This window comes from Ischnura elegans, chromosome 4 (assembly GCF_921293095.1).
Source record: "Ischnura elegans chromosome 4, ioIscEleg1.1, whole genome shotgun sequence".
Lineage (NCBI taxonomy): Eukaryota > Metazoa > Arthropoda > Insecta > Odonata > Coenagrionidae > Ischnura > Ischnura elegans.
In genome coordinates, this window is record NC_060249.1 from 65,270,570 (window position 1) to 65,281,536 (window position 10,967).

Here is a 10,967-nt window from a genome sequence, read left to right on the forward strand (position 1 = left end):
TTTAAGTGTGCAATATTAACTTACCACTTCTCAGAGTGAATGCTTAAATAAATGCATAAACCTTCAATGGGTTTGTGTGGTTGGTTTCTAATAGAGATGAAAAGTGTAAGTATAACTAATTATTTGGCTAATCTAAAAAGAGACTCTTGCACCTGAGACAGACGGTGAACACATTTCAAACAATTTCTGGTGAATGGTCGAGGGTAGAGGGCAATAGTTGCTGCAGTTGAACCTTTTAAGTTGTGCACGCACACTTTATTTAACAATAACAAAATTATTACACATTGATCACAAACTTAAACATCATCACCCACTTCTTATCAAGTTTTTTTCAAAATAAAGTACAACTTGTGTGCATCATGAATTCTACTCTATGCTTAAAGTCGGATTGTTTCTTTGTTAGAAAGGCCTTCTTACCCTAAGGAGGTATATGACTTGTACTTAGAGCAAAATTGAAAAAAAAAAAAAAAAAAATTCAGTATAATCTGAGTATTTTTGGTCCTTTGTAGAAATTAAAAGAAATAAACTAAAACTGGATAGAAATTAAAAAAGGTGATGGGTTGTGCATTTATTCATATAAGATTTTTACTAGGAATAAAAACATAAAAAATGGAATGGACACCACGATATTAAATAAAATTAAAAATGCAAATTTAAGTGAAAAGGGAAAATGACAGAGATCAACATCGATGAGCAAATTCTTAAAGTGAGACTCACTTTGAGGCACTAACGGAAACACAAAACACTGAAAGTAACCTCTTTCGAATTCCCAGCATAAGTCAAGGTTGTTATTCATCATATATGTACTGCCACATTAAGCCTGAGATGCAGTAGAGGTTGTTGCTTGAGTTCCCTTGGATTTTCTGTCTCTTATAGAAATTACGTAGCGCTGAGCCACACTGAGAGGAGGAGAGTAGCCCTCTGCATATGATGGATCCTCAAAGAGCACTTCATATTCATCAGAGGGTGGAACTGGCAACTGATTCACAACTGCTTTGTAGAAACAGGTTGTCTGAGGGTACAGCGCCATGACTGTAAGAAAATTGTATTCAAACATTTAAAGAAGAAAGACATCCAACATTCACTTAGGTATATAGTTACGTATAATACACTGTTGCCAAAGTGTTCTTCTAAGAAGTAATTACCAAAAATGATCCTTTTAAATTGAAAGGAGACCCTGACTGATCACCTTTAAAAACTAATAGAAATATAGATATTTAGTGAAACCTTCATTTAACAACACTTCTTGCATGCAGATACCTTAGACTTGTATGTGGTACTCAGTATCTTAAACAGTACTGTTTGTAAGTCTACTAGATGCCCTCGGGTAACAGTACACTTTGACTTAGAATACCAGTCGAGCCAATAGACATTATTGACCGTGTAGGTCTTTTTCACATTAATGAGGCCATAGTTCCTTCATTGACTAGATTTGCTTACACCTTGCCAGTAGCGGATACAGGGAAAAACTCTGGGGGATCTCTTGAGCTACCTATAAGTTGAGTAACTTATATCGTAATTAAAAATTATTGAAGCCACATTGCGAAGTTGAAGAAAGTTTTATTTAAACTCATTATATACGCATACAAGGCAATATCTTACAATATAAAAAAGTTGCAATAGGGTGGTTTCCTATTATTTTTTTATTGCCTAAATCGAAAGATAATTACTCCTGGAGTACGTATTTCACGCTTTTAGATTTTTATATGACGATGTCTATTTTTCGCGATTAAATGAAAAGTGAAAAATTTCAAGCGCGCGAAAACGCGACGCGTAAGTATGAATGCCGGGAAATCTCTGTGTGGCGTATTTCTGGTTCCCCCTGCCGCCCTGTGAGGTGACCTTGAGGCAAGGCTTAGCGCTGATACGACGCAGGCTGCTAACGGGTAGCTAAGTACCCTGCCTGCTGGTAGCGCTTGGCTTAAATAAGGATTATTAATATCTTATCAAACGAGGAAAACTTTCCGACCTTATCCAGTTTTAATAAGTGATTATTAAGACATGTTTCCCTGGAACTCTGCGCCTCATGCATGCATTGGTAACCTCAGACGATGTATAACTTCTATCTTCTCGTATAGAAACTAGGTCCCTGTGACGTCACGTGGAGTGGCATCGCATGGGCGCCAATCTGGCCCTTTTCAAATGAGGATAAAAATGGACCATTGCCATTCGTCTAAACCGGTATTTCCAAAACGAAATAATTTGTGTATTATGAAAACACTAATGGTGGGTAACGAATTGCAATCAATGCCTTTCGTTTTCTTTGATGAAGGAAACTACCCTATTGTGGTTCTACAATGTTCGGCAATGGGGGCCCCCCGTGCCCCCTGCACCCCCATCTGTATCCGCCACTGCATCTTGTAGACTGAACTTATTATGAAGTCAAATAGGTAAGCAGAAGTTTTGTTTCACTTTTTGTGAAAAGGTTGAGGATATTCTATTTATTGGAGATGTACAGTAAAGACACAGAGATTGGAAATAATTATGAGACCAGGATTTGGTACAGAAATATCGGAATTTGTATTCATCATGTTCTACTCAGCTACTATTGTGCCTTCTTTTGCCACTCTTTTCTCTGACTTGATTTAAAGCCAAGAAAAACTTGAAATTAAAGATTGGATTTTTTCCAACTGGTTAATTTTTTCAGGGAATTTTGCTGATGGCTGTTCATTCTGGCTATCCTTACGTTTATCCCTCATAAGCACCAAAAGACATCAACATAACTGGTGGAAATAACTTAATTCTGGGGTTCCTGTGGAGCTATTTTTACTGAAGTTGAGATTTATAATGGCCACCCCATAATTTTTTTTTTCATTATAGTTAGCTGAAGGTACAACCCTTAGAATCAGAAATGGAGGAAAAATAAATTGAATTAAATATTATTATGTAGATTAGCAAACATCTGATTTTATGATATATTAACCCTTTTACTGCCAATTTCAGGTGGCATGTACGAAGACTGCCAAGGCTTTTTTCCTGAAATAGCAACATTTCAGAATTAAAAATTTTTCAGTTACTTAATTTCATTTAATACGTCTAGATTTTTTTGCCAATTCTTAATATTCTTACTTATATCTTATAACCATGGATATATTATGGGGATTTACATAAATTACAGCTGTTGAAAAGGCCACAATCACGGAAAAAGGTGAAATTATTAGTGCCGATAAATCGGCCCCTGGCAGTTTTCGCTCAACCAGCGAGGGCCGATATATCGGCCCGGTGGCAGTAAAAGTGTTAATACAGGCCGTACATGTTTCCACTGTACTGGAAATAATTATTCTTTTCATACATTCTTGCTCAGTTACTATTCACCTGAAAAGAAATAGATTTCAATTCTTGCATGCTCACTCAGTTACTATTCACCTGAAACGAAATATATTTCAATTCTTGCAAGCTCACTCAGTGGGATATGTATATTCTAAGGGTTGTTTCCTTCGGCTTCAAAAGGAAAGAAAGAGATATTGACAATTGTAACACAATGATAAAACTATCCATACCAACAGAGCCTTTCGGGAATAGAGCTTGTGGATCTGACTCAGGGCTAGCTCTCATCAATGGAAGAGGAACAACTCTCCGGCGGCTTAGTTGGTGGCGATCCTTCTGCTGCTCATAAATGTCATCTACTTCATATTTACCAGTGGCTGTATTATAAGAAACAACTTCTGCCAAGATCCAATTTTCTCCCTCTTCAGGTCCACGAACAAGAGCTGCCACCATATCACCTACCTGTAAACAAGGTACCTCACAGGTTAATACAAAAATTGCAATACATACAGTATAACCTCTTAATTTGAAATTCAAAGGTGTTACTAATGGAATTAAAATTGTATGAAGTAATTCAAATTGAGAGCACTCTCAAAAAAGATAGTATAACTTTCCATATAATAATTTTTAAGCAATATTTAGCCATCAAAAAACAAAAATTTAATAATGGACAACATGGAGAAGCAAGTGACAAGTTCATTAAAATCGTAATTGCTAGTAAGAAATGATGAGAATGATTCCCTGTGGTTTCCTGCTCACAATCAGTTCCCTAATGACCTAATCTTTTCTCACTTTCTTAGTCTTCCTCACATCCTTCAACGACTCCATGTATGTATATTTATCTAGGCCTTGCTATAAATTATGCTTTTCTTGTCATCCCTTTGTGCCGGGACATATATCTTAATTAAACCAAATCTCTGATGCTGTCACTCACGCAGTAGTCCCTTTTTATTAAGATTTTCTTCAGACTTTCTTTTCTACTCTTCTAAGCACTTACTCATCACTCAATTGGCCCTAATGGTTGTGCAAGATAGGAGTTGAATTTCAACAATTAAATGAGCACATAAGAATTCAGTACCCATGCAAGACCCTCTGGACCTCATGATAGGTTTTGCGAAGTTTTAAGATCAGAAAAATGTCTACAGTGTGTGTGCAGCATCAGATCATCCATCACTGAGACTTCATCTGTGGAACCTCATGGTTCTTTACATGGTACTTAACCCACTACGCCACCAGAACGATTGTGTTGATGAATATGATTATTTCCCCGATATAAGGGGCATGTAGCTATAAGTTCCCGTTGTGTGGGAGCATTAAAAGGACAAAATTTTGGAAGACAAGTCTTTCGGACCTTTGGAAGACTTTCTAAGTCTTTGGAAGACTCTTGGATGCCATTGAGCTGTGCGTAAATTTTTTCCTCATTTGGAATTTTTTCCTTATGAAAAAAAGTGAAATAGTAAACAAATTGGCTTTAGACTTCACCTTCGCCTGGACTTTCACGAACATTTTAAAACCAACATAAGCCAAATTGGTCCTGCCGTTCTCAAGTTTTAGCAAGAGCGTTGAAGCAGAGCCTATTAGGCCTTGGAATGGGCCCAGAATCATTTCCATATGAAATACACATAAAGTTCGTTATTAATGACTGCACACCTTTTTTATTTTACACATTTAAATTAGTGATAATGGTCACATATAGTTGAAACATACACCAATGGAAAGAAGAATTAAAACAAATTCTTATTCTTTCAACCAATTTTTGTTTTCCACGTGATTCATAAAATTGCTGAATATTTAGCATTTTCGGTTCACTTTCCCCTTGACAACTGTCAATATTGTTAACGTAGTCTGACATAATTTTCTAAGTTTATTCACAAAGTATTTCCTATGCATTAGCCTTTAAAAATGTTCCTCTGCCATTATTTATTCACAAAGTTAGTGCACTAAAACATTTTTCACTTACTTCAGGCTAATTTCGTTATTACCCTTTTATTGCTCATGTTAAGACAGTCATTAGTTTATATAGTTTGACATAGCGACACGATTTACCGCTAAGTGCACGAGAACTTTCTTTTCTTTGATTACTTACAATGCTAAGGAGATGATAACCAAACAGGTCGTTGAATATGTGACGAACTAACTTACCTTCAGACCGTACTGATTAACAGCAACAGACAGATAATGAATAAAGTCGAGTAATAATGATATTGGTATGGCAGTATTGCATAATTGAGTGACTGGAAATGAACAGGATAGGCTTAGAATGCGATGAGTTCGCACACATCAAACACAACAACAGCGAGCACGACACAATGAAATTGAGGGATTCAGCAGATGCAGTGCTCCTGCGAACCAGGAAAGAGTAGCATTGAACTATGATGCGTAAGCAGATTATTGAGCCAACAAATCAGTAACAAATGGGTAAATGGAAATCATATTTCAGTATTCTAAGGTGTTGAAATACAGCAGTGAATCTAATGGATTATTTTGTGCTGGCTGAAAAGTGAAATTGCCACCACCACATCTATTACGTAAATTATTTTCTGGGATTTGAAATGATTCAAAACGCTTATTGGCCAACATTCAAAATTATAAAAGTTGTTTTCAAATGACTTCGTCATCTTTGTGATTTTAAACTCCGAAAAAATGAAAAAAATATAGTTGATCAGAAAGCATTAAATTGATGAACCACTGAATGTGATGTAAATGAAGTTATTATACTCATTTGGTTTGTAAGGAAGTTTTATTTAATAACCCTGTTTAATTGTGATAGGCCACAAAGGGTAAAAAATGACCGTAAAAAATTTTTAGGTACCATTATATTCTTATTAGTTGAGATAATTATCTGTAACACCATGATTAGATAAACGTGGTTGAAAGACAGGATGGAGCATCAAATGTTTAGACTTCCACAGATATTTAATGACCAAAATTAGCCAAATCTGTTAAGCCGTTTTAGAGTTTTAGCGAGATGAACTAACTGCAATTGATTTACGCATACATATATAGACATGAAAGTGACACAAAGTTCACCAGGTCACCTAGTATTTATTAAATATAACGTAATTTTATTATTAAAACTATCCTTTTAGTATAACTAGCTTGAATATTTAAGCTTTTCAAATATAGAGCAAGTCAAAAAGTATAATGCCCATTGCTACTCTTATCACACATCGTGCCATAGGACGACCTTTTTCAGGTACCGTTTTTCTACAGCATTGGGGTCATTGCGCGACGGGAAGTTGTTTATTTATTCACACCATAATAAAAACAATGTTCTTATGTTCAAAAATAAATGTACACCATATCATTAAAAAGTACATATAATAAAAATATAAAAAAGAACTCGTTAAAATGTGAAATTTTCAATATTTGGCAATTTTAAGCCCTATGCACATCCAAAAGACTTCAACTGAACTAAGCCAAATTAAAAAACAATATTTTAAGGCAATATTTGAAGGAATTACAAATAATTGCATTGTAAAAACATCTAATTCAGTAATCGCAAAAATGAAGTTTTTTTTATATTTTGTTAAACTTTAGGGCCGCTGCACGACTGGAAGATGTGAACAGATATTGATATTTTTTTCTTTTACTTCATCTATACAATTTACATATTTTCTGCACAATAGGGTAGTTTCCTTCATCAAAGAAAACAAAAGGCAATAATTGCGATTCGTTACCCACCATTAGTGTATTCATAATATACAAATTATTTCGTTTTATAAATGCCGGTTTAGACGAATGGCAATGGTCCATTTTTATCCTCATTTGAAAAGGGCCAGATTGGCGCCCATGCGATGCCACTCCACGTGACGTCACAGGGACCTAGTTTCTATAGGAGAAGATAGGAGTTATACATCGTCTGAGGTTACCAATGCATGCATGAGGCGCAGAGCTCAGGGAAACATGTCTTAATAATCACTTATTAAAACTGGCTAAGGTCGGAAAGTTTTCCTCGTTTGATAAGGTATTAATAATCCTTATTTAAGCCAAGCGCTACCAGGCGGCAGGGCACTAGGCTACCCGCTGGCAGCCTGCGACGTATCAGCGCTAAGCCTCGCCTCAAGGTCACCTCACCGGGCAGAGGGGGAACCAGAAATACGACTAACAGAGAGATTTCCCATCATTCCTACTAACGCGTCGCGTTTTCGCGCGCTTGAAAATTTTCACTTTTCATTTAATCGCGAAAAATAGTTATTATCATTTAAAAATCTAAAAGTGTGAAATACGTACTCCAGGAGTAATAATCTTTCGATTAAGGCAATAAAAAAATAATAGGAAACCACCCTATTACAACTTCAAAATAAAGAAAAGATTTTTTGGCCCACCCTACTATGCAACCCACGTGCCACCCCAAATGTCAGGCTGGGTGGCGTGCACTCTCTCTTGGTGCAATATTCTAGGAACCAAATGGCAGAAATGAAAGATATTTGAGGTGATACGCTACAAATGTCTAACGAGTCGCAAAAAACAGGAAAGTGATAGAATAATCCGAGAGTGACACCATCTTCAGTTATGTCCGAAAAATTTCAAAACTTTAAGTGAGGTGTGGCACGTTCTTCCAGCATCCGATTGCAAAAATAATTTTCACAATTTATTTCCTTACCGAATGGATCAAAACTGCGGGATGTCCCAAAAGAAAATAGAAAACTTCAAAAATAACAACCACCCAAATGTACAGGAAAAAAAAACTTTCTGGGAGGAAGTTCCGGATGCGCATAATATCTTAGCCAGAAATAGATTTTGAAATAAGCAGATTCCTGCTCTATGCCAGCAATTTTTAGAAGTTAAATACGAACATCATCATTGAAATGCCCCTATGGATTTGCATATCATGCTTCATGGACTATCACTCAAAAAGTAATGCTCAATCTGAAACATGCTATGAAAGCTCAAGGCTTTGTCTATATTTTTTAACTTTTTAAACTTGTGATATGGTTTATAAGGAAAATTAAAACTTTTTAATGCCTATCTAGATCTTCATTACCTCTATTTCCAAAACTCATTGAATAAAATCTTAATTTTTCCTCGAACTTAAGTGCCGAAACAATCACAGGTAAGTACACGCAAGATTTTGACCCCATAACTAGTTTTTTCTCGAAAACAGTAAGACTAACCACCGAAATACTTAGCAGGAGTACTTTATGTGATCATAGATTAAAATACCAAAATATTTTCAAAATCCCAAACAAAAATTTTTCTGGGTAGAAATGGGTAAAAAAATTGTTAAAGAGTTGATTCACAAAACTAATCAGTGACTGAAGGAGAAAAAAAATGAAGAGATGAAAGCAAAGGAAGATAAGCAGCATGGTTGAACTAAGAATTCAAGAAGTTTTTATGCATAAAAGTGCAAGAAAAAACTGCAAACTGCTTTGAAATTTTGTACCAGAGTAATCCATCACAGGCATAGTTAAAAACCCAAAATGACAAAAGGAAACCGAAAGCACTAATGTAATATTGTTTCTATGTTGGAAGGGTGTAAAATTATCGGCATTTTTTCAAAGGAAGGGGCAAAAATGAAGGGAAAATTAATTAGTACTGCGCACAGAGAATTGGGTTTAAAGGAGCACCAAAATAGATTAAAATGATACCAACCTTAGCAATGTAGTTAGGATCAGCTGGGATAGCACCACATAGAGGAGGTGGCTTTTCCCCAGGCTGTCCCACCCATATTGGTAAAGTCAAGGCAGAACTTTGAAGCATCTTCATGAGAGCTCCAATACGTATTGTCTCACTGATGCCAGAGTGCCTGGACTAAAGGTAGAAAGAATGACATCAACAACAATAAATGAAAAGTAGGTGGCAACTTCAGTGCTATTTCATCTTAAATTTATGATAGAATTGCAAAATGGGAAAGATTTTTTTCCCACTGCAACTTATCTCCCCTATCTTTCTATCGAATCATTTTGATGAAATGGAACTGAGGAAGGTTGAAGCAAATGAATCCCTTTCAATTAAATTTTTATTGATTATATACATACAATTTTATTCATAGACTAACCATTCTCCAAATGTATTTCTCAGAAATATTTCACCAAAGTTAATCATTAATAACATATCTTGAATACACTCCATTAACTTTCCCAACACTGAGTGATGAATCTTTATCTTTTATGGGCAATGCATCCATGGGCATAGCCAAGGAATTTGGACGCGAGTGGGGGGAATGGGACCATCCACCATACAAGGGTTACTGGCTTTCTCACCAAGTACATTGTATGAATAGGGCCAAAGAAACCGATGTGTTTCCAGGCATGCGGTTGCCAGATTTGTGTGAAGTATGGCTACCAATGATTTTAATATGCCAAAGGGCTGGGCCTTAGCTAAGCCCAAGATTGCATCCCTTTCATTAAATGCCATCTAAACTAAACACCTCGCAGTAAAGTTATGATTCATATTCAACAGTATGGAATTATCATACGAGTTGATTGAGGAGATAGTGATAAAGGCTGTACATAACTTAGTGTTTACCTGTATACTGCGCTCATTTCGTATGGACTGTATTTCATAAATTTTTGTCAATGCTTTCCGGATTAGGTCCTCTTCTATTTCACCATCTGCAACTGCAGCACTGTATAAGTTTCTCAGTTTCTGCTAAAAATAAAAAAGGCCATGAGAAATGCATACCTGCTTCCGAGGCCGTCTTAAATAAAGTTAAGGCTTTGAGTTTCAAAGTCAGGGACCCACAGTCAACAAAGCTAGTGACACCATGTTCATTGGAGTTCTACCAGCAATCACATAACTTAGCAGTAACTCATCACTGACATATACACATAAGTACTCATCACAATCAAGTAAGTCAACAAGGAGACAAACACACGAACATTAAATTTGTAAGCGGCAGTGCATGAATGAAAAAATATGACACCAAAATGGTGTTATAAAAAGGCAAAAAGAAAAGAATCTTTCTAGTTCACATAGGCGTAATCCATATGCAAATAATACTTTTTTAGACAGCCAATAAATCTACCAACAGTGAAGAGGATACCTACCTGATAATAAGGAGACATTTTGTCCTCTTGGTTGATTTTCTCGTGAGCGCGCGATATGTTATTTAATTTATGCTCATTTTTTACCCTTTCTTCTTGAATTTGATGGACCAGCTGATATAGCTCCTTAAGGCGTTCCTAAATAATTCAAGAGTACGCTGTTGAGGGCTGATCAAATGGAAAAAATACAAGCAATTAAAAATTAATTAATTATTACCTCAACCAGAGCAGCAGCAGAATCGGCAGTAGTCATTATGCCTTGCCCAAGAGACCACCTTCATACAAAACAATTATTTTTCCTTGAAATGTAAGCGCTAGCAGCGATCACATAAGTCCATGATATTAAAACGAAGACCGCCAACACCTAAGTAAAATAGCATAGGTAAGTCAGGAATTCGATATGAAACAAATTACTCAAAGCTAGCTACAGCAGAAGTTCTTGGACTTCTTTGAATAATGTCATGAAAAATTGCAATTCAATGAAGACCACTGACCGTGTTAGCCAAATAAACCGCACTCCTTTTTGTACTCAGCCTAAACATGGGTGAGTACGATTGACAGATCTCTGAAAAACACTAAGCACGAACAACTTGATCCAAGTTAACTACATAAATATTTGCATCATAGCTTCAATTATTCGCAGAAAACGTTCAACGAAGGCACTAATCAGCACTAATCACGACAAACAATACAACATCCAATCAAAACAAA

The 10,967-nt window shown here is 36.0% G+C and overlaps 1 protein-coding gene across 2 annotated transcripts; it reads right to left on the minus strand.

Annotated features, from left to right (window-relative positions):
- Nucleotides 1-229: 229 nt before the first annotated feature.
- LOC124157617 (SAGA-associated factor 29) lies at nt 230-10,932 on the minus strand. Of its 2 annotated transcripts, none has more exons than XM_046532490.1 (7): nt 10,751-10,932; nt 10,474-10,620; nt 10,260-10,394; nt 9,739-9,858; nt 8,863-9,021; nt 3,501-3,729; nt 230-1,032 (listed from the first exon to the last, which is right to left on the minus strand). In XM_046532490.1, exons 2-7 carry the CDS (start codon nt 10,507-10,509, stop codon nt 815-817), a joined length of 897 nt encoding a protein of 298 aa, XP_046388446.1. In that variant the 5' UTR covers nt 10,510-10,620; nt 10,751-10,932; the 3' UTR covers nt 230-814. The 2 variants fall into 2 exon arrangements, with proteins under 2 accessions (XP_046388446.1, XP_046388445.1); XM_046532489.1 differs by having other exon boundaries at nt 9,739-9,861.
- Nucleotides 10,933-10,967: the final 35 nt, after the last annotated feature.